The sequence below is a fragment of the Trifolium pratense genome, linkage group LG6 (genome assembly GCF_020283565.1).
Source record: "Trifolium pratense cultivar HEN17-A07 linkage group LG6, ARS_RC_1.1, whole genome shotgun sequence".
Lineage (NCBI taxonomy): Eukaryota > Viridiplantae > Streptophyta > Magnoliopsida > Fabales > Fabaceae > Trifolium > Trifolium pratense.
This window is the reverse complement of record NC_060064.1, coordinates 35,374,959-35,401,987: the sequence shown is the minus strand read 5'-3', so window position 1 is coordinate 35,401,987 and position 27,029 is coordinate 35,374,959. Positions and strand designations below refer to the sequence as shown.

General features: G+C 34.0%; 2 protein-coding genes across 8 annotated transcripts; both read right to left on the bottom strand.

Annotated features, from left to right (window-relative positions):
- Positions 1-88: 88 nt before the first annotated feature.
- On the bottom strand, positions 89-6,490 carry LOC123890783 (putative E3 ubiquitin-protein ligase LIN). Of its 7 annotated transcripts, none has more exons than XM_045940477.1 (9): positions 6,024-6,490; positions 4,141-5,483; positions 3,752-4,042; positions 3,479-3,665; positions 2,764-3,379; positions 2,394-2,538; positions 1,362-1,628; positions 722-1,037; positions 89-440 (listed from the first exon to the last, which is right to left on the bottom strand). In XM_045940477.1, exons 2-9 carry the CDS (start codon positions 5,437-5,439, stop codon positions 430-432), a joined length of 3,132 nt encoding a protein of 1,043 aa, XP_045796433.1. In that variant the 5' UTR covers positions 5,440-5,483; positions 6,024-6,490; the 3' UTR covers positions 89-429. The 7 variants fall into 7 exon arrangements, with proteins under 7 accessions (XP_045796433.1, XP_045796431.1, XP_045796434.1 ...); XM_045940475.1 differs by having other exon boundaries at positions 89-447; positions 3,479-3,662; positions 6,024-6,472; XM_045940478.1 differs by having other exon boundaries at positions 3,839-4,042; positions 6,024-6,472.
- A 1,281-nt stretch (positions 6,491-7,771) lies between these two features.
- Positions 7,772-26,299, bottom strand: LOC123890782 (callose synthase 3-like). Its single transcript, XM_045940471.1, has 43 exons — positions 26,094-26,299; positions 25,768-25,998; positions 25,579-25,679; positions 24,909-25,033; positions 24,733-24,826; positions 24,471-24,581; positions 24,269-24,385; positions 24,061-24,153; positions 23,688-23,779; positions 23,268-23,394; positions 22,752-22,889; positions 22,560-22,636; positions 22,387-22,480; positions 20,775-20,897; positions 20,549-20,666; positions 18,607-18,941; positions 18,430-18,482; positions 18,276-18,336; positions 17,719-17,800; positions 17,589-17,638; positions 17,421-17,507; positions 15,956-16,093; positions 15,768-15,862; positions 15,558-15,642; positions 15,309-15,469; positions 14,923-15,046; positions 14,727-14,833; positions 14,492-14,630; positions 14,259-14,410; positions 13,441-13,550; positions 13,207-13,338; positions 12,909-12,977; positions 12,587-12,773; positions 12,323-12,473; positions 11,801-11,920; positions 11,599-11,717; positions 11,437-11,520; positions 10,450-10,562; positions 10,147-10,376; positions 9,173-9,973; positions 9,024-9,074; positions 8,602-8,787; positions 7,772-8,152 (listed from the first exon to the last, which is right to left on the bottom strand). The coding sequence occupies exons 2-43, from the start codon at positions 25,958-25,960 to the stop codon at positions 7,904-7,906; spliced, it is 5,874 nt and encodes a 1,957-aa protein (XP_045796427.1). The 5' UTR covers positions 25,961-25,998; positions 26,094-26,299; the 3' UTR covers positions 7,772-7,903.
- Between the last annotated feature and the right edge of the window lie 730 nt (positions 26,300-27,029).

The window sequence follows — 27,029 nt, the reverse complement described above, 5'->3', positions numbered from 1 at the left end:
GTTAATTTCTAGACATTGACAACTTTTTTAGTAACACTTACTATCATATTTCATTAAATACAGTATAATTAACTTGATTTTGCTTATATTTTAGACAATGGAAGTTGAATGCTTATATTCGGAACAAGAGTAGAAACACTTACAATGACACAAGTTTTTCAGTTATTCATCCTGATATAAAACTTAAGGAAGTTGATGAGATCAATATACATTTTTTCTTTTAGATAAGAATATACAATGTTGATACATTTACTTTATCCAACAGTCTATAATATTCATCAAAATTGGAACTCCTAAATGTGGAGGCAAAGATATATTTTCTAGAATACTAGAGATTCTCCCTACACAAAATGGCATGAAGTTTCTTAGCAGTCCATATTACATCAACTAGTCCATGAAGAAGAGGAGCAATATCTTCTGCCATAATCTTCAAAAGTGTTCTGCATTCTACAAACAATTTGCATGGTATTAAACTACTGAATATAAATCCTATCCTCTTAATGTAATTTCAAGTAAACTACACTTTTTTTGGTTATAACAAACTTCGATAAAATTATGAATTTGAGGAAATCATGGTAGTTATGAATGTTTTACGTGAAGAACAACATGAAAAGTACATAAGAAAATGCATCTAAATTCTGTCCTTATCAAAGTAAATTACTACATTAAAGAAACACTTATAATGAGCCAAATTAACAAATACATGGTGAAGGTGTCAAACCTGATATTTTACTGAAGTTAAACAAGGACATAGATGCAAGAGTTTTGAGCTCAAGTTCTCCATTTTGCAGGATTCCTTTAAGCTGAGAGATGATAGCTAAGAATGCAGGAAGATGCAATCCAGCATTATATTGTTTAGAAAGTGAGGAACTCAACCATGTAACAGTTATTAGACTAGCCCTCACTAAATCTACATGTGTAGAATCTAAACATCTAGATATGCTCTTCAAAAATGGACTTTCTCCATCACCAACCAATGTTTCTAACAAGTTCATCATGAACTCTTCATGCCTTTCTTCTTCTTCTTCATCATCTTCCTGTGATTTTATAATCAAGTTATTATCATCCTAGATACATTCAGTTAGTGACTCATGCAAGAAGCAATATTTTCCTGATATACATTGCAAATTTGTACCCTACGAAGCACTGACACAGACACGGACACAACACTGATACGTTGACAAGATGTCACAATTGAGAAAATGAATTTTTTGGATTCTTAATTTCTTCAACATGTCACGATTCTTAATTGGCAAGATTCTTCAAGATGCCAAGATTCCTAATTGTTTCTTATTCTGCAAGTACAATATAATCCATACTAAAAGAAGTTATTCATGGATTAATTAATAAAGGAAACTTACCGATGAAATGGTTATATCGAAACGTTGATCCTCTTCATCATGGCTAGGGGATTTCAATTCTGAGATACCATTATTATAACCTGCTTGCTTTAAGATGGTAGTCTTGGTTGGTATCTTTCCAGTGGAAGAAAAATGGCCACACAAGATTAATAGAGCTCTGCAACACTTCTTTTGGACATTCCCGTCATTTAAGCTGGCATCCAGTGCCTCTGCAATGGCATTCACGGCATTCTCTATGTATATGCTAATCTTTTGATGCTGCTCAACCTGCAATGGAGTAAAAGGTTCAGATTGAATTCCATTCATTCTTTGATTAAAGAAAAAAGATACAAAAAAAACGCAGACATTGGACACATGAGATTTGATAACGAAGTTCACTAGACTGTGCCTACGCCTTGGACTGTAGAGTGGTTGCACTCCTTTCTATTATTTTTACGGTTTATAGTGTACAACTTGTATTCAAATACTACGGTCCAGATTATAACATTACTCCTGCCCATTCACTTCACTCAAGCAACCTGCCTACTTAACTACTAGGAGCCATATACCCAACATCATGCACTCTTCAGCAAACAAAAATCTCAACATTATGCAATGCAAGGCTAATAAATTATGTAAATGCAGTAAATACTAAATAAGATGTGCATAGAGTATGAACTTTCAATTCTCAAAACATCTTTTTTTTTTACATCTATTTCTGTGGATGAAGAGGTGGAGAAATGCAACAAGTCAAATTTTGCGGAAACAACTCAACTGGATTGAGCTAAGGGCTAAGAGAGTTGAAGGATCAAGGTTTAAACCCTGATGAAGTAGAAAATAATAACAAAACAACTAATATACTAACATTTCCCTAGCCAAAAATATTGGATGGCAACACTGACATGTAAGGAAAAAAATACAACAAAACATGATAAGAAAATGTACATTTATTTTCCTAATCTAACTTCTACAATTAATTTAATACAAAAAAAAAAAAATGATATACGGGGATATCAGTAGACTAGCACTACTTCTGAATTGATTTGAGCATACCGGTAGATCAAAGTGTAATAAGAGAACAGCAATGAGAGGCTTTTCAATTGGAGAAGAATTCTTGAGATACATGAGCACAATATCCATTGTACTAAATACATCTTCACTCACCAAACCACTTATGAAAGAAGTAACATCCTTTCTCCTACAAAATAACTAGTCAAGTAAATAATATTTCAAAAGAGTAGTAGATATTAGGTCTTCTATTAACAAATTTTCTCTGAAAATTTATGATATACATAATAATATGCTAACTGTGTGAATTTAAGATTCTCTAACTGCAAGGAATCCAGGTCCATAATTTACACTAGGCTATATAGTAATAAAAGTTCCTAGTATGAAAAAGAAACCAAATTTTGATAAAACTCACCTCTTCATTGACAAAAGTTCAGTAAGGAAGAGAAATGCGTTTGTTCTAGGTGTAATCTCCTTGCTATGAAGAAGCTCGAGAAGAAATTTTCTGTTGACACTTCTAGCTATCTTGTATATGCAACTTGAGTCTGCTTGAATACAATTTAACAAGATCTCCAAAACAAGTGATTTTTCTTCCATATTTCCCAGTTCAAATCTCCTAAAAAGAAATGAAAAAACTCCTAGAGAGATTATATGCTTCGCATAACTTGATTTTTCCTCTTCTTTCAAGGAAGAGAAAAGACTTTGTAACTTGAAAACGGTAGCCTCGTCATGCTTTTTCAACTTAAGTTCCTCTGAATTTTCCACGGTTTGAGAGGCGAAATCAAGAAGGCGATCAAAATCTTCTGACTTCCAGTTATCGATCAAACGCTTCAAAATAAGGTTGGTAAATGGCATGAAAACACACTCTAAACTATTTCCTGTTACTGGACATGTTCTGTTTCCTTTTTGAAACCATGCCTTGATGGCTTTTCTTTCAAAGGTTTGACCAGATTCTAAGGTGACTGGTTCCTCGAAGATCTTTCTTGTCAGTGGACAAATAAATTCCTGTGGTATGCTTGGAAAATATGATCCTACACCAAAAAATTTATGTAAAATTCATTACCTATCTGCAAGAAAATCCTTATGCTATCTCAAGGAAACTACATAGTCCAGCATGTTATTTTTCTTACCTTCAAGAGTAGGGTTTATCATATTTGTCTGCATCTTTCTGAGAGAAATTTCATTTGCTTTTTCATGTGGTAGAGGATCAACTATGTGACTGTTTAAATTAGTTTCTATGGAGAAATATTTTCTAGTAGCATTTCTGGAATTCTTCTCTTTCCATTCTTCTGCAGCTGTCCTTGATGTTCCTTTCTGCTGTCAAACATTATTGAAAATGTGAATATTATCGATTAATTACTTGCAATATTTTAAAAATATACAAAAAAGATGAAATTAATTACAGGATGGAATGCATGAACCGGAACACTTGGAGTGAAATCTTCATCACTTTGATCAATAAATTTAACAGTTTCGGATTCATATATTACTGTTTTTTTAACGACAGTTGAACCATAAGAGCCTCTCTCACAATTTTCATAACTATCTTCATCCTTATCTTCATCAACAACATAGACTTGAGGTTTACTATATCCACCAAAGAAAGAATCATATAGCTTCTTGCTGACCATTGCTTGTGGTGAGAATGGTTCATTTGAGCTAGCAGACTCAAAAGAATGAGCAAATGAACTTCCCTGTTATTAGAGATAAAGTTGGTTAATAGTTAATTGAGATTTAGTTATCCATTGTTCCTTGAATCAAGTTATCAATAAATGAGATATTTTAGTATTACCTGTCGACTCGTAACAGAAAATGATGGAATTCCAATAGAAGGAATAGTTGGAGTTTCTACTCCTTCACTGAGCCAATCTTTGTAATATAAAGCAAAAATTTGAGTTCCTGAATCCAAATTTTCATTATACACTTTTTGAAGAATCTTTAACTTTCTTGGTTTTCTGCTTGGTGTATCTACAACAATTTCACCTTCCTTGTTGTTATACCATTTCTTCAAATGAGAAAATTGCGGAGAAAATAGACGTTCCCAAAGTTCAGGCAACAATATTGTTCGTGCCTGAAAAGGCGAATCACAAAAGACTTGCAAAAGATGCTTAGCCGAAACTTTATTTTTTATTTGTATCATATAAACCACACTGAGGTAAAGATGAGCACAAGCTGATAACTTGAAATTCGGTATTCCGCACGTAAGATCGTGCTTGAGATCATTCAAACTCAAACCTGCAATAATGCTAAGCTGCATTGTTGCTCTTTTCAGATTTGTTGCAGATTTAGGTTCTTCCTCGCAAGCAGTTTTTTCTATGCAGTCAATTGCTTGCTCAAGACTTGTAATCACTTTGGTCTCAGAATTGTTTTCTTCCTCCTCAAGTTGAATAAAATTCAAGGAGGAGAAACAATTGTGGCGCAACGCAGATCGAAAATCTTCGTCTTTTAGGAAACTTTCTGTGTATCCATTCAGAATGGAAACTAGTGCTTTCACAGCAATTTCATCAATAGCCAGACTAGAATCAGCTTGCAATTGATGGCTATTTTTGTTCCTGCTATTCTCAAAGCTTTTGCTATTACTATTAGATATAGTTTGGGAATTTTTTTGGTATTTTATATTCTTTCTATTTCCACTCAATTGTCTAAGCATATATGAATCCTTGATTGGCTTTTCAACCAATTTTTCCTTAAAATACTTGTCTTTGCCTCTTTTCACATCAGATACTTGATCTGAATAAACATCTTCAAATCCACTATCACTCTCTGATGAATTATAAGACTTGTTCTTCTCAGATTCATCGTTTTTCAACAGTCCGTGATTTATCTCGTTTCCTATAAAAACATTATTATTATCCCTTGATCTTGTGTTCTTATTGTCTCTTGTATTGTTAATCTGATATCTTGAGGCTGCTTTAGACTTTGTTTTCTGTGTTTTGATTCTTTCACTTGATGATACACAGAGTCTCTCTTCTAAAGAGTGAAGTGGATCACTTGAAGCACCATGGTGGAAGGAAGATCTTGACCTTTGCACTCTTTTGCTGCTTCCTTTGAATCCTTCTTCTCGAAGAAGGTCCTCCAAAGATGAGGCCATTTGTGTTTCCTTCCCTAGAAATTAGAACTGAATTGTAACTACTCCTGCAGGCAAAGATGAGACACTATGAAGCACAGACACCACACATGACACTCATACATAGACACCGGTAATAACTTGAAAAAATACAATGAGTTAATATAGTAACAATGATAGATATAGTTGGAGTTTATCAAATGTAGTTACAAGTTGGTTAATATTAATTGCAAGTTATTTACGATGTTAATTTAGTTACGATCACTATATAACGTGTATCCTACATTCGCTGTGCAATCAAATTTCCTCGTTCTATCAATCCCAAATAATCAATATTTCTCTTTATTTGGCTCTAACATGCTTCTCAACAGTTCCCGTGTTGGTGTCAGACACCTGACACACCTTTAATTTGAAGTGTCAGTGCTACATAAGTATTTTCAAACATAAAACCAGTTCAGCAGAAGAGGATTCTGGACCGGTAGCAGCGCATATTGTCTAGCTCTAAAATGAAAGATTAATTTTTAGGCAAATAGAAAGAAATATCACAGATTACCTTAATCCTAATGTTTGAGTATATTAAATCAAATAAAAAGGAAAAGATACTTTACCTGTAAGCTTTCTTTGGTTTCAACAAAGGAAGAATAAAACCATCCAAACAAACATCTCAAACTGAATGGAACTAATAAAACAAGGTACCTATGCATGCAAATGCCAGAACACAAAAAGGATAAGTGGAACTTTTTGGGATTAGTTTTGAAAGAAATGAAGGAACTTTTTGGTGTAGAGAAGATAGGAGAATGATTGGGGAAAGAAGTCAAAAGACATGATATATGTTATATAATAAAGGGTTTGGTTTGTTGATTATGAAACAAAAAACAAGAAAACAAAGGAAGAAACACAAAATAGAGTAAAGAAAAAAACAACAACTGGCAACAAGGGAATGAGGATGAGTTCATTTGACAAATAATAGACTTTTGATGTGACACATATCAATGAATGTTTCAAAGACGGTTGACATTGTCTTTCCTTTTATCAATTTTCTTTCTTTCTTTTTGGTTTTTTGTATTTGCAGGCCGTTTAGTTCCTTTGGATTATTGAATATATATCAAAGTCATGTTGTTTTTTTTATTGATATTATTAAAACTATATGCTAAAATAGTACGTAGCACTAACTATCACCAACCGTCACCTTCTAACTTTGGTCCCACCAAACTAGTTTTATAACCCAATGTGGCAGTTGATTTATTCTTTGCAATGTTTCTAGGTGCCACATGGAAATATCAAATAATTCAAACTCTGAAAAAACCATGCCAAAAATTTTTGTTTTTGAAACACACCATGTACAAATAATTAGAAAGTTAAATGTTAAACTACACCGAGTAAAGTACAAAATGAAATGTTATATGCATTCGCAATTCCTCACTTGTTCCTATATTATGGCATGCATGATTAGAATGTATACTTTCTTTTTCGTTTTTTATTTTGACAAGTAGAATGTATACACTTGTTCAGACATATGAAAAGTGTCCGATGAATTATTATATTATGTTATATGCATTCGCAATTCCTCACTTGTTCAGACATTAGAATATGACAATTATTATAGACAGTCTAACCAAGGAATTAAAAAATGAAGCAATGTTGGTTAAAAATACAATTACAACTTGATTGAAAACTAAATATCGTTGAAACCTAGTTATAAAATATTACAAACAAAATCATTTCAACTAGAGCAACACAATATACAAGGAAGTAGAGGGAGCATGAGATATAGAACAAAATGTAAGTGCTGAAAAGAGGGTATGAAATGAATGGTGTTCTTATTCTCCCCTCTTCTCTTATACTATCAATTCTCTTATACTGTATGGTCTTCATCTTGTTTGATTTTTTAAATACAGATTTATTGCTATAAATTGGGACTGTTAGAAACAATCAACTTTGGACTTGCAGATAGTGCAATTGAACATAATGTTAAATAAATAAATTTGCTACATTATAGTCGTGTGTGCACGCGCACGTGTAATAGTATAGTTTATTTCACTACATCAAAATGAGCAAAATCATCTAGCGGAGAATATGACCTTGGGATATTTCGACGTCATGGTAATGTATCTAGCAGAGAATATGACCTTGGGACCTTTGAATTTTGATGAGCTCACATTCTAATTTATCATGCGATCATGTTATGAGAGAGAAACATTGACAAGTTTAATGACCATGTACAAATAATGATGGGTCTAGTAACATAAGGAGGAACATCAGGATACCCAAAACCCTCTAAATGTGTTAAAAAATTTAGAATAAATCAAAGATATTAGTATCAGAAGATCAAGGAATAAAAAAAGATTAAGCCAAATTTTAAATCAAAACAACTTCCATTAATCATCAAAAGCTGAAGCCTAGAATTAGTCACGTTCATAATTACAGCTACTTACAAATTGCAACAAAGGATGTCAGCCTATTAATAACAAAGCCTTTTGTAGTCAAACTATTCTTTGTTGCGAGATGCACGCTCCTTCCTTTGGCCTCCAAGAATACGAGAAATTTGCAAGCCTCTGCTGAACGCTTGGTTGAACAGCATTCGGGTTTGAAATTCTGAGACAAAAGGAAACCAAGCCAGAAAAGCAACAGGAGTGAACAAAAGCAAACCCATGACTATCTCATAACCGCGAGCAAGAGTTTTCACTGATCCCCAAAATCCAGCACGGCGTACTATAGGTTTTAATGCTTGCGCAATCTGCAACAAAAAAACAAAAACGCTACAAATCAACGGCACTAAAGATAATGCAATTATATAATAAACCTGCGCCACTATAATAGAAAAAAAATATGGGTAACAGCAATAAATCTGCGCCACTATACTAGAAAATAAATATGGGTATCAGCATAAGGCAAATCATGAAACCACTATAAAAAAGATGAGTTTAATAACTCTATGCACTAACAACATCTCATCCAATTATATTTTCCTATGGTGTCACTTTATAACACTTTCTAAAGTAGAATTTGTGTTTATATGTCCTAAACACTTTACCGAATAGATGAAATGTGTGAATATAATCCACCAATAGGGCTTTGCAGTTTCAAATCTTCACAAATATATATAATAAATAATTAAACAGTATGCCAAACCCCTCCGAAATTATGTTCAAGGATTATGTAGGAAAAATTGGAAAGAGAATTTACCTGTAAAATTCCCCAACCAGTTGGCATGAAGGCAAGAATGCAAACAACAATGTCTTGCAATGTCATATGTGGAAGGGCAATTAAAATGACAAGAATTGCGACAAAAGTTACGAATATCATCCCCTTGATTAATCGGAAGACAAGCTGAAAATTTGCACTGAATTTACGCCTCCCAATAGATACGGTCTGACACAACAACAAAAAATTGAAATGTGTTAAACCATAAGAAACTATTACATTTCATAAGCATGATATGAACAAGGCCATCCCTATTTTTACTAAATTTTAATAAGAAAACCCTATCCAAACAAAAGACCAATGAGCGAATGCTCAAGAGAGAACTTATAATGTGCATAATGTGGAGGCATACATGTAAACTTTATAGCATAACCCTAAAAGTTAGGAAGCAGCTAGCTACTAACCTTCATCACAAATAATATTCCAAAGATCACCAACCACGAAATGCCATAGACCTGTTAGCCAAAGAAAGCTTTCCATTATTCCATTCAACCAACAAATTATAGGCAGATAAAAAGGAAGGCAAAGGTAGACATCATAGATAAAGACTTACCAGAAAATTTTTTGGGCCTTTCTTTGTAATATTCAAGTGATATACCAGACCGTACTGGTAGATAAAAAATCGCAGCGATAGAATTATCTCCACTATGATTCCCCGGATTCCTGAATACTGGAGATGATCTTGTTCCTCTTCCCACCAAGATTCCCAACTTTTTTCAGGTGGTACACCTATACCTCCTCGGTTACTAATCCATTTATTCCAATCAGTCCAATCATCAACAATTTTTTGCCATTCAAACCCAGAGGGATTGAACAAGAAGGGAGCGAACAGCCAGGTTCCCACCATAAACCACATTGATACGGTAATCAATACATATGCAACAGCACTTTTGTACGAATGACTAAAAATTTCGTATATAACAAGTAATATCATGAGCTCAATACCCTTGACAAAGTGGCTTCGCGAATAAAGTCTATAATTATCAGCAAACTTGGCATGAAAAACCACAAACCCTCTACCAGTGGGTCTATATTTTGCACCTCCATGAAGCAATGTCCTTCCAAAATAGTGAGTCTTGGTTCCTAGGGAAAATGTGAAGAATACTGGAGCAAGTTGCAACTGCATCAATATAAATTCGCTGAGTGCAGTTCGGAAGCCCCTTTCCAAACCAATTTCCATCAGCATGGGCAAGGCCATTAAAAACCCAATTTGAACGAATGACTGAGATGCAAGAGCCACTTGAAGAGGCTTATTGTCCCGAATGGCTTTTTGTGCACTCAAACCTTCTTCAAGCCCACTGAGAACAAGATAGAGGCGACCATAGAGAAATACGTATACAGTGAGAACAGTTATCTGCACAAAATTTATGTCAAAGAAAGAGATTCAGATGTCGATGATATAAAAAACTAACATAAATCCAACTTGCCATTTCCCATTCCCCCATAAATCCAACTAGCGATCTTTATAGTTAAAAATACGAAAACATAAATTCTATGCAAGTAAAAGTTATGTCTGGGGATACATACAAGAGTGCTAAAATAAAATCCAACTGTAGTAAAATAACATGACAACATTCTGAAGAAATCAAAACGGTGCCCAAGCCGGTACACATCTCGACTTAGTGTCTGCTCTCCATTTCCATTAGCTATCTTTGCTTCAAACATCGAAATTTGGTTGAGACCCACATCTCTTCCCTTCCCAACTTGTATGTACTCATGATGAGTAACACTTCCTTCACGGAGTGTAGAGTTGAAGCCTGAAAACAGAAAAATTCCATTAAATATACAATCAAATACAATTAAAATAAAAGGAATTGGATTATACCGTACCAGCAAATATATCTTCACTTAGATTGATAACCCTGGAGGCTTTACTGACACCCCCTCTTGTCAGGTGAAAAAGCCTATCAAAGACATCAGGATGACCATAGTGGAAACGAACCCTGCATAAGCAGAAAAATGGGAAGATTATACTTTCAATTATATTTAAGTACTCATGCTTCCCAAGAGAATGATAACATTCTGAAGAAATCTTATGTATTAATTAAAAATGACAAGACAAACATATTGTTTAGTTGGACTGAAACTAGAAGGAAAGATTGCCGTATAGTGGAAAGATTATTGGAATTAGTGTTTCCATCATTTGGTGGTTCTTAAAAAAGAGGAAAGATTGAAATATGTGGGTCCCACCTCTGAAAATCTTTCTGCTCAATTTTAGAAGGAAGGCACTGTTTTGTGCTAAAATGTCTGAAGTAACCGTGCATTGGTGTCATGCAGCAGGCATATGTTGTTTTCTTTTATATTTTACTTTTTTTAATATAATGATATGGGATTATTATATATAATTTTTATTACAAATATATATATATATATATATATATATATATATATATATGTGTGTGTGTGTGTGTGTGTGTGTGTGTGTGTGTGTGTGTGTGCATTCTATTTTTACCTAAGGTATTTAAGTCTATCACTCCAGCAAAACAACTAAAAAATCATCCCAATTTCTACACACTTTCTATCACTTTCATTCCTATAACATTCTTTCCTTCTACATTATTTCTTTTGGTTTCTCTTCTCATCCAAACAAAGCAGAAAAGTCAGTCAAAAGAACTAATTCAATTAAAACAATAAAGATCAATTTGATTGCAATTGAGATAAAAAATTACGAGACAGATTTAACATTCATTCCCAATATATTATGAAGAACTCTGAAATTCAGTAATTCTCTGACATTTGAAAGCCATAGGTCTATTATAAATCCAATTTTTGGTCCATATTATCTTGCACATGGAAAGAAGAACCAGAAGAACTTGCCTCAGGGGATTAGCCAACAATCTCTGACCAATTGTCACGAAACTTGTCTCTTGATTTGACATAAACCATGCAAGGGAAGATACACTAAAAACCAAAGCAATACAATAGTAAGAAACATAGAAAATATGACTTGTAATTGAAAATAACTTGATATGAATCTACCTTCCGGTAAATATATGCTCCCTAAGTCCAAGAATACTTGGGAACCTCACACCATCATGCTTCTTTAGAAATTCTTGCAACAAATTTCTCATTTTCAAAGCTTCTTCCATGTAGTTATCCTATAAAAGAATTAACTTAGTTGCATGACATGATGAGACTTTACAATGATAAGCTCCTCTCATATCACCTATCAGCATCATACCTGGTTCATATCTATTGTCTGCAAACCTTCTCCACGTGTGAAAATTATGGCGTGGTTTTGATTTTCGGGCTTACCCTCACCTAAAATCGCTGGTCCAGGAAGCTTAATTTTATATATGACCTGATTCAGTAAATAAAATAGAGTATATTATATTACAAGAAACAATTGGCATCTTGGCTAACTGTTCATATCAAAAATTGTGTTTAGATCTATAGAAATAGCATAAATCATTTTTCCCTATCTACAATTAAATAAATATTGTTTCTTTATAATGTTAACTGTATTCAGTTTTATTCAAAAGAAAATATTGAAATTGCATGAATTAACTAAAACCGACATTGTTTCTGCATAGAAAAGTTTAACATGTTCCTCCAGACATTGTAGCTTTGGAGGAGTTCCTACCTTACTTTCTACTCGAAACTGCCCTTTTTCTTCTAAGAAAAGTTATTTCCAATCAGAACAACATTACCAGTAGGTAAGGAAAGCAACATACACATGCCTCAATAGTCAAAATCCAAATACCTGGTCCAGATTCTGCTCGGGCTCTGAAGAACTACTGGATTTCGGCATAGCCTTCACCAAGCAGGAGTAGTAAACCTTGTTGATCTTTTTCTTACTGTTTTTGATAGGTTCCTCTACCTCATCAATATAGGCAACTCTAAGTGAAGGATATCTGCCAAATGAAAATATAAAAGACAATTATAATAGGCATAAGAACAATATTTTAAAATATATAAAACAGGTATAATAAGAACAAAGTCTAAAACTACTCGGTCCAATGCTTACCTAGTCATAAGCCTTAATATGTCTTGTGCGCGGAGAGAACCAGATCGCTTGTCAATGCCATATTGTTGGCATGATACAACATATGTGAATTTCATATCAGCTACCGCTTGGCACTGTGTCCACAATGACCTTTCTCCCCGTGCATTATCATCTGAGTTTTCCATGGCTTTGTAGCCTTCCATCAAATCTGGCCATTCATAACAGTTAAGCAAAAAAAACCCAAAAAAAATAAAAATAAACTTAATTAAATAGTGCATTGATAACCAAGGTAATGAAGCTAAATCAATTTCATCCAATCATTCCTAAGAGAAGGAACAGTCACCTTCGTCTTTGGCCATATCAAGAAAAGCCTGAAGCTCCAAAGCTTTTCTATAATACATCATACCCCTTACTGCATCAATAGTTATTAATGCAATGATGAGCCACATTATAAATTTTGAGGTTAGAATATAACTCTGAAGTAAATAAAAAATTTATGATCACTTGATTATAAGCATGCACTTGTGTGTGTGTCTGTACCCGGATATCCGTGTGTACATGTGCGGTGGGGGGAGAGAGAGAGAGAGAGAGAGAGAGATAGAGAGAGAGAGAGAGAGAGAGAGAGGGAGGGGGGGGAAAACCAGTTCTTGTCAAAGTCTGCCCTCTATATGACGCCCATAGACGGAGCTCTTCTTCTAACTCTTCAGATTCATTCGCTTTAAGTTCCTCCTCACTAGTGCACTTCACTCGCTCAAGAAAGTTGTTCCACTCATCTGTGCATCAATAACCAAAATGGAAATAATAGATGCATTACATTTCTCATCTCACAAAGTTTCGCGTTTGTGCAAAAAACAGGTTTGGGCTTAATGCTGAACCTGGATATATCTTTTGCAAATAAAACAATATTGAAACACCATCTTCATTTGGTGAATCCAAATCGTACAATGAGAAGAGAACCTCTTCTGTATAGTATGGTGTTAAAACCCTACAAACAAAATCCACAATAACTGAATATTAACAGATGTCTCGGCACATGTACATATCATGTCAATATTTTTGATGGATTACCACCATATTAAGAAGAAATACTACAAAATAAAAGTCAGCAGTTTTTAGTGAGATATTTTCAACAACTATAATTCTTCCTTGACAATCCTCCAAGAAAATATCTTATCCTTGAAAACATTTTAGAAAACTAAATTAAACATTCAAGTCTAGCATGCCTTTCACAATACTAAAACAGGCCATTAAATTTACTAACTATACCTTTTGGGAGTTACTTTTGCAGCCCTCATGGTTACTCAAACACTGTCCGCTACTTAAGTAGCGAACGTCATTTTTTCCCAAAATTTCTGATTTTATAACATCCGCTACTTAAGCAGCGGATTAAGTAGCGGATGTGTAAAAATAGGGCGCGTGAGTAACCAGTAGGGTGGCAAAAGTAACTCCCATAACTTTTTGCCACAAAAGCCTTCACAGAATTTGCATAAATGCATCAAACTGAAGAGTTAATGCATGTTGTGGTGAAAGATTTACTAAAATTTAATTTTATAATGTGCAATCAACAAGAATTTTAGGGAAAGGAACTTGCAAATTGCATATTTTTTTAGGTGAAGGGTGGATTTTCGCGATAGCTGATTCATAAATTTCAAGGAAAACAAGTCATGTGATTAGGGACTAAAAGATAGCTTACGAAAATGAAAGCATGTTGCGAACTTTTGGTGCCAGAGGCATGTCCATAAACAGTGAATTTGAGAAGAAAGAAATACGCCTTCTTGCTTCTAGGTTGGAAGGTACATCCATGGCAGATTCTTTTGTTGTCAGCAGCAAGTGAAGTCGTTTAATCTTCCCAAAACAAATTGAAAATAAGTCATTAAAAAGTTTCACGAATCAAACTTTAAGCAGAATAGTTCATTAGTAACAAACCTTCTCTGTCCAAGCTGCTGTAGCTGGTTCAATTGGAAACCTGATAGCACCTTCAGATGCAAATAGTTGGTGCTGTGGCTCAGGGTCAAGGGGAAACATCCCCTCATGTCCAACTCCACCATGATTTGAATCTATCAAACTAATTAAAAAATATGATACAATCATGATCAAGGGATGGGAGAAGAACATACAATTGATGATGCAGAGACATAACAATTTAGATATGATGCACAACCTGAATATTTGATCCTGCTCCTCCATCATTATATCTCTTGTCACGACTTCCAACATATCCTGGAATAGAATTACAACTTGATCCCTATCTTTCTGATTATTTTCCAACTGCATAAATTTCAATAATTCGGTAAGACATTAAACCCCTCCGAAGAGAAACAAAATGCACTCTCAATAGCATAAGAGTTCAATATTACCAAATATTTTATCAACTCAACAAACTGTCCATAGAGGCTAGGAAGAGCACTCATTTTGAATTCATTTATTAGATTACCAGCCTCTATATGATTGTCTACCTCACGAAACATGTACTCTATAAATCTGAAATAAAATATACAAACAATATTAAAAATAATTAGGTACAGAAGAATCTTTAAGAAGTCAGTTTGAACTTGAAAAGATATATATCATTGAAAGTGAAAAAGCTATCTTTTTCAGATAGTATTTCATCAAGAGACCCAAAGTCTCTTACACATTTGGAACTATATAGGAATACTACACTACACTGACACTCAAAGTATATATAAACACCTTACAATTCCTTCTATAAAGAACTACAGCAAACAGACTCAAAACAACTTACGGTTTCTCACGTTCCCCGCGAACCAAGTGCATAATAATGCTCTTAAATGAAGCATAGCACTCACGGACAGCGCACGACATGTAGTTGTCAGCCTCAATTCTTTTTGTCAACTCTCGATCCTTTCCACTACTGTCCTTCGCCATATCTAATGCAATTGGGATCTAAAATATGTATAGCCACAAACAGAATTACTAAATAATTCAATAGAAACAGTGATAGTGAAGTCGCATAAAGAAGTATGAAACAAACCTTGCTAGCAAGAAGAAAGGGGGGCCATTGTATAAGGTCCAACTGAGTATCAGCCCAATAAGGTACAAGCAAAAGGTCCATTTCCCTGAAAAGTATAACCACCTAAGCACACTACCGTACAAAAGAACACAATTCCATCGAGAGAGAGAGAGAGAGAGAGAGAGAGAGAGAGAGCAGATAATAAACCATAAAAATTGTCCCTCACATTACCTATCACAAATTAGATCTTCCTCCCTGAAACTAGTAATTATTTGGTTCCACAATTGTGCAAACCTTGCAGCTTTCTTCCCTTTGTTAGATGGGATCTGCATAATCAGTCAAAATAATGTAATCCAAAGTAAAAGATGCTTAAATTTTAGATTACTAGCTCAAGTATTGATAAAAGTGAAACAGTTAACCTCAGTAAATCTGCGAGATAAAGTAGCTTTTAATCCCTTTTTCCTTGGCTCGTCTGTTGTTTCCTCAGGAATCAAACTGGCATTGAAGGCACCAGGCAATGATTGAAACCGAGACCTAAGCATTCCTAGTGTCCGTATCTGCAACCATAACAGCCAGTGATGACGAAAAATAACTTAGATAAGAGAAATAGATATTTTATTAGGACTTAGATGTAAATGGTCTACCATTAAATATGAATTATGATAGAATATTGTTCTGTTGTTTGATCTATGTAACTGACCCCTACAAGTGGACAAAGGCTTTGGTTGTTGTTAAGAAAAAGGGATATTTTACTCAACAGACAGTTCTTCTATGCATTAAAGTCTAGAACTATTCAAGAGTTAGAGAATCAAAAGTTATTAATTGAAAATAGAAATGTCGAATATCATAATTTGGGGTCTAATGAATTAAGAGCAGACTACACAAGGATCAAATTAAAGTGAAGTACGTGATAACAAAGGTATTCGACAGAAAACCTCGTGTATGAAAAAGATTGATATAAGATGTAACCATCTTAGAAACCCTAGAATTGTTTGATAGTAATAACAAGGATACCCAAGTAAGAGAAAATCAAACATAAAATATGACAAACAAGACAACCACCAAGGAAAAAGATATCAACAAGACCTAAACCATTACGTTCTAAATATACAAATAAATAATTCCACCATTTAAAATCATAAGAAAAAAGGAAGGGCGTATCTAATTATAAACTAATGCACTAAGAAGTATTTCTTCTTGTACTGTAATTTGGCCCATAATAAATCAAACAAAGAAGCAATCAAACAATATGCAACAACTTCAGATGTAGCAAAATATAACTAACCATACGGAAATCGAAATCGTATTGATTGGCTCAATTTTAAGACAACATAAGGACATTTTAATAAATAGAAATCAGACAAAGGAAAGTTGAAGCGAACTATAACAAGAAAGCATTTATAAGTAACTACACACAGTATGCACATTTTGGCCAATAGCTTCATAAATGCGTGACATTGCAGATGAGAACATAAACCCAGGTCATTTAATTGCAACAATACAGTATTATCATACTAATAAACATGTAAAGATGGTAATGTTATGACTTATGATAACACAAGCTTCAAGTAGTAGAATTAATTTAAATCAGAATTTTAATTATCATGAATTCAAGATCCCACCAGGTAGGGCCTAAATACAAAGCATTTAGAAAGATACATAAACTACTCGACAAACATCTTGATTGCAATACTAAAAAAGGGCCCTCGATAAACCTCAGCAAAAAAAATAAATTCGAAGATCACAAATAACTTGTTATGCACAGACATCTATTACAGCCTATACCTTCAAAGTATATCCACGGAAAAAGAATAAATAAGAAAAACTGAAGATCCAAAAGTTATCGCTATACAAGTCTATCATAGGAATGGACAATTTACTAACCTCCCCAAGGCGGCGGAATGCACCATAAATCCCACCAAATAAGGTTGAGAATATTGCATACCATATTTGGGTATCCATAAAGTATACCTACAATAGAGGGAGGAGTTAAATGATTAAGCCACAAATACTAAAAGTAGGATGTGAATCAGATACATCATAAACCCATACCAGGATAATTGGAGCCCAAAGAACAACTACAACACCAATATTGTTCCTAGCTGCAGACAACACAACCAATTTTAAAATATTTTCTGAGAAAATGCAGTGATGTGAGAATCTGAACATTCATGCTTATTACCATGGGGAAAGAATTCATGCCATTGGAAAGTTGATATTTTTACTCTCATTATAGCTTTTGTAGGTCCAACCAGAGGTTTTATCTATAGAAAGAATGAAAATACAGTTAACAACAAGTGGGGGAAAATTGATAAAGAGAGAAGAATAGAGACAGTGGGAGAGCATGAGATCCTTCAAAAACAAGTAGAGCATGCATGCACACGAACACACATACATGATTGTTCTCCTTCTGAAGATATAAGGTATAACTTCTGTTGAAGCCAAATTGATGCACACAAAGAATAAGAACAATTCCATTTATTACTACAGACAGAGCACGTGACTAACTTCCAGTCAAACTTAACACAATAGTTCATCACAACGCAAAACTACAGTCAAGCTATGTTCTAACAATGGGATAAAGGATTTTTATATTTGTGCCCCAAAAAATAAAATGTTGAAAATATTCATAACCACAGTTATGTGAAATTGTGGAAGGGAATATGAATGAGCACGGACATGTGCAAGAAATGAAACACTACTGAGTTTCAGAATGAATGAAAAGTGAAAATGCATCACCTCTATATAATAACTGAATGCCAACTTCGTAAATAAAAGGAGGACCCAAAACACTGTGTACCTAACAAAATAAACAATGACAAATTAATATCAGACACCTCAGAATATTGTACCATCTTCAGGAAAAAGAATATTTCCATCTTCATGTTCTTACTTGAAAAGGGAAAATGAACTCTCATGCATTCCCCTACCAACATAGAGGCGAGGCTGGAAATTATAAGGCACCATAATAAACACCAAGTTAGAATCTAAATATCTCAGTTGTTACCACAGAAAACGGTTGTAAGTGTACAAAAATAATATGGGGGAAAAAGGTTGAATTACTGTGTACCTGTGACCACCACATCATTAGCATCACAATCCTATAGTTTGACCTCTCAAGGTAGCGCCGAATGAATGGGAACATAAAGAATATCGCAGCAAGCATATTTGGTGACAGGTAAACAACAACAGCCAAAATAAACAATGAAGGTGCACTTGAATTGCTGCCAAACCAACTCTTTATGGTTTGAGCAAACCCAGGAGGATTGTCCCAAGTATATGCATAACTCACTGAGAGAACAATCACCCATGCTGCAGCTGAAACAACTTTTAGAATAAACCTCAACTTAACATACAGCGACATACTCCGATGTGCTTTCAAACTTAGGATCACTCCAAGAACAGCTGCTCAATGAAAGTGAAAAGATCAACATGAGTATCCTCCACATTATTATGAACTAACAAAGTATTTTATAAAGAAAATTTCTTAATCCGCCCCCCTATATGCTCAAAACCCCCCAAAAATACACTGCCGGAAGGGTGCTTCCAATAAAAAACACATATTGACAAGCTCATAATTTTCATATTTAAATCAAACCACATCTTAGGGGTACATACTAAATAACTGACAGTGGTAACTCATAATTCAGCAAAGGAAACAAAGCATGCTATTGTTTTCCAGAATAGCTTGCTACAATGATTTTCAATCGGACATCTTGAATACAGCACCTTCAATTTACATTAACAACCAGGTTGTTACATAAACTGAACATTTCATTTATAATCAGGAAGGTATATAGAGGAACAGGATACAACTGACAAGGATCTATATCTCTAATAAGAGAAAACTTAATGAATACAGAACATGACAGTTCACTTCAGTCAGTAATGTTTACTATATAGTCGGTTCAAGCTCAATTGTCTCAATTTAATTGGCAAGCTAGAATACCAGATATGAGATACAAAAGTGCACGTGGAATATCATAATGGAACAATGTTACCCTGATAAACTGAAAGCACCAAATATGGCTGTAGTAGGGTATTAAGGAACCTGCTTTTGATTTAAATATAATTATATTTGGTAGCGCACTTCATGTGCTTTTTTCTCAACAGATTCCACCCCATCGCTCTGTTAAATACAACAACCAAGACTTATTCACAAGGTGAAGTCAACCACATGGATCAATATTCTCTATCACATCAAATCTTAATCCAAACCATTGACTTCTAGGTCTTGATAATTTCTCCTATAGTTTTTCTTGGTCTTCCTACGTCTCTTAGAAGTTGAGTTACCCTCCATCGGAGCTACTCTCCTTACTACAGAAACTATAGGTCTCCTCTACCGTGCCTAAACCACCAAAATCTAGCTTCAAACAACTTTCCGACAATAAGTGTTACCCCCAACTATCTACAATATTATCATTCCTAATCCTATCCCATCTAGTATTTTCATACATTTGGTATAGTATTCTCATCTCTGCTACACAAAGTGTGCCCTCATGTTTGAAAATTTACCTCCCAAAATTATGTCCCATACAACATCATTGGTCTTACATTTCTACAATAAAATTTTACCTTTAGCGCGAGTGGTACATTGTTATCACATAAAACCCTCGAGGCTCTCCTCCATTTCATCCACCCGCATTGAATATGATGGTTTACATCTCTCTCTATTTCTCCTTCATTTTGTACAATGGGCCCGATAAATTTTAATTGTGTGACTTGCGATATAGTATGGTCTCCTACTTTTTACATGTACCCTAGGTGAAAGTTGTCTTCTAGCGGTCAACCGAAAGGACAGTTAAATAGTTAACTGGGAAAAAGTTACTGATTTAGTCGACTTCCAGTGGTTATGAATGTGAAAGTCGGTCAAAATAGCATATTAGGTTACAATCTTACAAATGAACACAATTGACTGAATGGATAAAGGATGGGGCATGGTATCAAAATAACTAGGTAAGCTGCAGTATCATAATAGATATCAAATATATATAAAACTGGATAACGCTTACCTTGCCCAAGCTTCAATATAGCTGCTGTAATAAACACACTCAACACCTTTTTGAAGACATCCGCATGAAAAATCACAGTTGGATCTCCAGATCCATTCCAAGCAACAATAATCATAGCCTAAAAACATATAGACAATTCTCAAAAAGATTTTATTTGGTGAAGTATTAAAAGGAAAAAAATGTCCACATGGAAGAAGGGCAACGAAACGCAAAAATGATTTCATACCTGTAAACACAGAATGAAAAAACTCCACATGCGATCAAAACTTCTGAAAAGATGCCAAAATGACCTTATCTCAACAAAATTCACTTTCCCAACCCATCTGGCTCTGTTAGGTGGCTTGTCATCCTAGGCATTTAAGTTACAGTAAAGCTTTTAAACTGACTGGCATATACATGCTTATAAACATTTCACATTAGTTATAACTAAGCACCAGAAGATTTCCTCCTTGATTTCAACCAAAATTCCAAACATAGAGCATAAGAATACCTAGATTTTGTTTTTCAGCAAGATAAAAGGATACATCTAAACAATAATACAATCATTAAAATATAAAGTTGAATTATATGCTACATCATCCTCTAATGTTATCAATGGACTTCACATATGTTATGTGTCATTTATTTTTATCATGCCACACATTCCATATACTATAAATATGTATGGAAAAACAAAAGAGAGATAAGTTGATTATTGATGCAGTCTGCATCACATTGATAAAAAGTTGCGGAACTAAATTAGGCACATATGAATCGTTCAAGGATCAAAATGCTTCATCTACACCATTGAATGTAAAAAGTAGGGATTCACCCCAAAAGCTCAAGTCCTTTAAAGATTTGAATTCTTGCACGTCTACCAATTAATCAAACACTGTAAACAGATATAGCTCCCAATTCAGTGCAATCTACTCAAATATAGGGCCTGTTTGTTTGAGATTTAAAAAAAAATGATTTTTTTGAAAAAAATCATTTTCAAGAAAATAGATTTTCTTGAAGAAAATCTAAAACTATTTTCCGTTTGTTTACAATCATAAAAATCTAGTTTTTTAAGATGGTGAGGGATGGTGAGTGATAAAAAAATGGATTTTGATAAAAGCTATTGAAAATAGATTCTCATTTTGATGAAAAAAATGATTTTTTTTACTAAAATCATTTTTGAAAAAATCTGAAACAAACACAAGTAAGATAAAAAAATTGATTTTTTTTGGAAAAAATAGATTTTTTTGGTGAAAAATCTGAAACAAACAGGCCCATAGCAAACTCTTTTAGGTAGAAACGGGAAAGCACAATTATCATATGATTAAATGGAAAATATGAGAAAATATCAATCTGAAGACTCAAAAGCAGCTAAGATATAGTAGAAGCCCTACTTCCCATTACAACACAGGAAATTTTTATCCAACCATGCTTAGGATCATAATAGACAACAGAGTATTTACATAGATTGGGCTATCTTTGTTTCACCGTTGTGACTTCAATTTTATGTATTGATTTGTTGGTTTTGTAGTTTTTTTCCATTCAATTTGCATTCTAGTGGAGTATACCTTATTCTCCTTTTTATATTTTCCTTCTTTCCCAATGAAATTTCATTTCACACCCAAAAACTAGATAAAAACTTAAATAAAATTCTAAGCTTATATTAAAGCCCAGAGGGAGCCGTACGCCCACAACTTGAACTTTTTGCAGCTATTCAAAAACTTTATGATGATCATAAAAGAAATGAAACCCCTCCCCCCAAAAAAACACATGTAATTAATCATTTTAATACTTCAGCAAAAAACAAAATGATAGTATCCAATGTGTGCTGAAGAAAATGAGAGATTAATAATCAAGCTTACATTTGATTTGTCAAAAACCACCCGCTCAGGTGGCAGGCAAAAGAAATCGGCATCAGCACGCATCGGCCAACCTAACCGAAAACAATCAGCAGACCTACAATTATGTTATTAGAATTAACTTCTAGACAGGCATTGACAACAAAAGGGAGACAGATTAAAAACATAAATTGTACCAGAAATATTCATTTAAATCGTCATAGTTCCGCCATTGTGAATGCTTTGACCTTCCCCTTTTGCTTTTTTTAGCTTCCTTTTAGGCAAAAAAATATCAATTTATTTTCATATTCAATAAGAAAAAATTAACTTTATCTAGATGTGACAGCCACAAACAAGAAATATAAAACTACGATATGGTGGGAGAAAACCTCTGCAATCACGTTATAGATAGGAGTGACGACTTTCTTTAAGAAAGCCTCATCTTCACCTCCATACGCTGGCTTGATATTTTCACCAGTCATTGGACTGACATTACCAGCAAGCATACCATACAATTCAAAAGCCATCTGTTATCAAGATGAAAAATCTCAATTGGTGTCAATATCCAACAAAAGCAATTAGTTACCATCAAAATATTCATTTGACACAAACATAAAGTTGTTTATATATAAAAAGAGGAGATGAGAGAAACTGCCAAAACCATGTGAGAAAATGTGCACACGCATTGCCAACCCAATTTCCATGCACAAAATTATGAAATGAAGATTGTGAAAGATAGACATGAGAAATTCATGTTCCAATACAAACAGCTATGAGCAGCGAATTACATTACATGATATTACAAAACAGCAATTAAAATAAACGTTGTAACAAAGTTGAATGGACACCAGCATTTCTGAGAAAGTCTATAGACTACATAGATTGGTTTAAGTGACGAGGCATACATGGTGATAGATATAACAAAGGCATTCTGGCATGAATCTTAGGTTGGCAGCTTCACCCCATATTAGAAGATATAGACCCATATACAGTAGTTTTCGCTGCTGCACTTCTTGCTGTATGGTAGGTAGCCTGCAATGTGAATCCACCAGACATGTTACATGGAAAACTGAGAAATAGATTCCTTGACAAAACCCAATGGAAGTTTAAAAATGCTACAAATAAAGATCCAGACTCTGAATTAAAACTCTCAACTTAATTTAAATGCCCATTTACAGATTTAGCGATAATACTGGTCAAACTTCGTTACTACAAAAGAGAGCAGTTCCAAAATAAGTCTTGTTGTCATGTAGACTAGAACAAACAACTCCTAGTCAGCAGGACATAAGTTATAGTATTTTTCAACATTAGGACAGAACACTCACCAAAGGCTACTTTTCCGATCCAAATATTTGCACCATTTTTTGTAATTCTTGAACAGTTTCTTCATCACTTCTGTCAGAGCACCCTCATCCAACTAATCAAACAAATATAATAGTCACAGTCAAATCTAACCCAAATTGCTACATGTATATTTGTATTGATGAAATCTGAAAGAAAATGACTAGGCGGTGTTCGGTTTATTTTCTGTATTCACTTTGGTTTAATATGTTTTCACTAATAATTATAAAATGCCACCTTGCTTTCACTAGGTTTCTTGTACTCAAGAACTTACAAAAGAAACAGTAAACAAAATGTAAGTTCGCACCATTTCCTTTGCAATATCATGGAAAAAGTAAAACAGTGTGAAAAACTAACCTTGGGCTGCTGATCAGGCTTTGGAAATTGTCTTATGTGAACATTCGCAAGCAATAAGATCAAATGCTCTCTCTGATTTGCAACATTGTGCTTCTGTATTACGTATAAAAAAAATATTAATTCAATTAAGTAGTGGTGAAGTAGTTTTTTAAAAAATATTGAAGATTATTCAAATAAACAAGTAACCTCGCAGTTCCTGATTGTTTACCTGAAATCCAAACATTGACCCGAGCCAATCCAAAATGTCTTCATCTTTTTTCTTCTTGTAGTCGTTAGGCCACGGAAGACCCCTAGTGTTGCGGAGAGCATATACAGCAGCTTGGATCTATAAAAAAAAAATTATGAATAAGTATTTTTATTGAAAGTTAGTTGGGGCCAGAAGTACAAATGGATGAAATTAAAGATTGTGCCTCGGGAAATCTCATTATCGCTTGATTTGCACTATCAGGATCAAGAGGGAGAATATTATAAGGTACTAAGATCTCCGTCTTCTCAGCAACTTTATCTTGTGTCTCCAAAATCTATTACAATTACAATGGCACCGCAAATCAATCATATGAATAGTACAACAGCCAGTATAAATCTAACAAGCTATTGAATATGGATAAACAAAATAGGTTCAGACAAAAGGGAACGCCAATTAAAAAAATCTTGGGAACCATAGAAAATAACCTCACGATCAACTTCCATTGATTGGGTCATGTTAACGGCCTTCAAAACCTCAAAAAGAACATTAGCAGTCTGATATGCCTTGGTAAGCTGTGCACTGAAAGAAGGGACAAACTACATTACTCATCATACAATTTTCAGGAAAACATATCAAACTGAAAATCATCTAAGGAACCAACCGGTCAGCTTTATCAGCAGCATTTTGTAAAGCTTGGATATATTTTTTGTAGTAATGCTGATAAAAACTCTGCATCTCACGAGCATCACTTTTCTTTACCCTTCCCTTCAAAGTTGGATCATTTTCCTAACAATTATGGAAAAAATAAAAATACAGACTTAGCATGAAATTGTTTAAATTACCATAGAATGTTGTGCCCATCAAACATTACTAAAGGCAACGCAACTACTCATTCTATATAGCATCACATCTTATTATACTCAACTATCTATACTCCATATACCAGCAAGGCACAACACAAGTCAGTACACTTGCAAACTTGTTCCAATGGTCTCTGACCCAAATTAGAAAATAGCAAGGATGACAATTGATGTTCAGTTTCAACTTCCAATTAGTATATTTCATTCTTCATAGTTGCATACATTGTCAACAAGCACAATGCAAAAGGACAACACTCACACACAAGTATCAATTATCAAACTGTGCAGAAAATAGCAGTTTGTTCAAATTTCGCTACACAACAATGCTATAGAACTACCATAGCTGCTATTTGAATTCGACAACATTTTGAACCGAACAGCATATGGTAGCAATTTGTTAAAATTCCGCTACTCCTTAGCCACTATTTAACAACAACATTGACAACAAAAAAAAATGAATATGAGTATTACTCTTTCAAGTCGTTGAAGAAGAGCAGTTTTGAATTGACGAACACCGCGACCACTTGAAGTAGGATCCAATCTATGAGCTTTCTCAAAAGCATAAAAGCGACCTATAATAAAACACAAGAAAATCAAGATCAGCAAACACAGCATAGCATAACATAGTAACAATGAAGAAATACACAGAAAAAGACTTACATAAATAAGCAACTCTAGGATGTGTCTTCTCAACTTCATTAGCAACACGAAGAATAGGTGCAATTTCAACGAGAGAGGAAGGAACAACTTCACTGTCAAAAATCGACTCTCCTAAATTTCCTGCCGTCGGAGCACGTACAAGCCGCCGTGGTGGTGGTTCAGACGGCCCTGGTCCCCTTGAAGACGACGACATTCCGAGATTAAATTAAACAAGCTCTCTCTCTCTGTTCTCTGAATTACAATGCACAGAATCAGAAGATGCAGCGTATAAATAAATAAATCAGTAGTTACTTACTTTATGAGAGTGAGAAAAAAAAGTAGCTTACCTAGATAGATAGAATGCAGAGAGAAAATGAGAATGTTGAAACCCTAACAGAAGAGATAGATAGTAAAAGGTGATGATAGTGCGTGCGAGTACTTCGAAGCTAAGGAAAAGAGTGTGGGTGACTCAGTGAGTCAGTGAGTTACTATTGTCGGTTCCAGACACCAGTCACAATTCAAAGCAAGTTTTTCTATTTCTTTTCTCTTCTTCATTTTTTTTTTAATTTAACAATAAAGAATTAAAACATTTATTGTCTAATTTAGTCATTTCAGCATCATCTTTTGATTTAAATTCAAAATTATGTGTATCTCAATATTTTAGATTTTTTTATCAAATTTTATTTTGAAATAGATCTACTAAATAATGGAAACAAAACTTCCTTAATTTAGAAGATTTTATTTTTAATAGTAATATTTTAGTAGTTCTATATGATGGTAGATTATTTTCTTTATTTATTTTTTGTGTTTGGAATACAAATTGGTCGATATCTAAAGAAGATTAAAAAATTACAACAAAATCAACTTCTAGTATAATGGTCATCTCAGTCAGTCTGTCAGCCCAATAATTCACTTCCTTGTAAATTTATTGATCTTTATTTTTCATTTCATTAAATTACATTAAGATGTCATTTTATTATAATAATATTAAATATTTTAACAAATATTTTGTTTCCTTTTTTATAATATGATAGGATGCATATATTAAAGGGAAAAGAAAGTACACATAAACTCAAAGATAGAGAAATTAAATTCTTAAAAAGACAATAAAATATGGAGCTTGTGAAATATACTACTAGTAGTAGTAGGATTCCTTCCCTGGCCTACATATTCACTTTTTAGCGATGTTCGGTTCGGTGACGTTGAAAAGGACAATCCTTTAACCCCCCCTGTCATTCCTATCATGCTTCACAGCTGTGTTTTTTCATTTCTACTCGGATCTT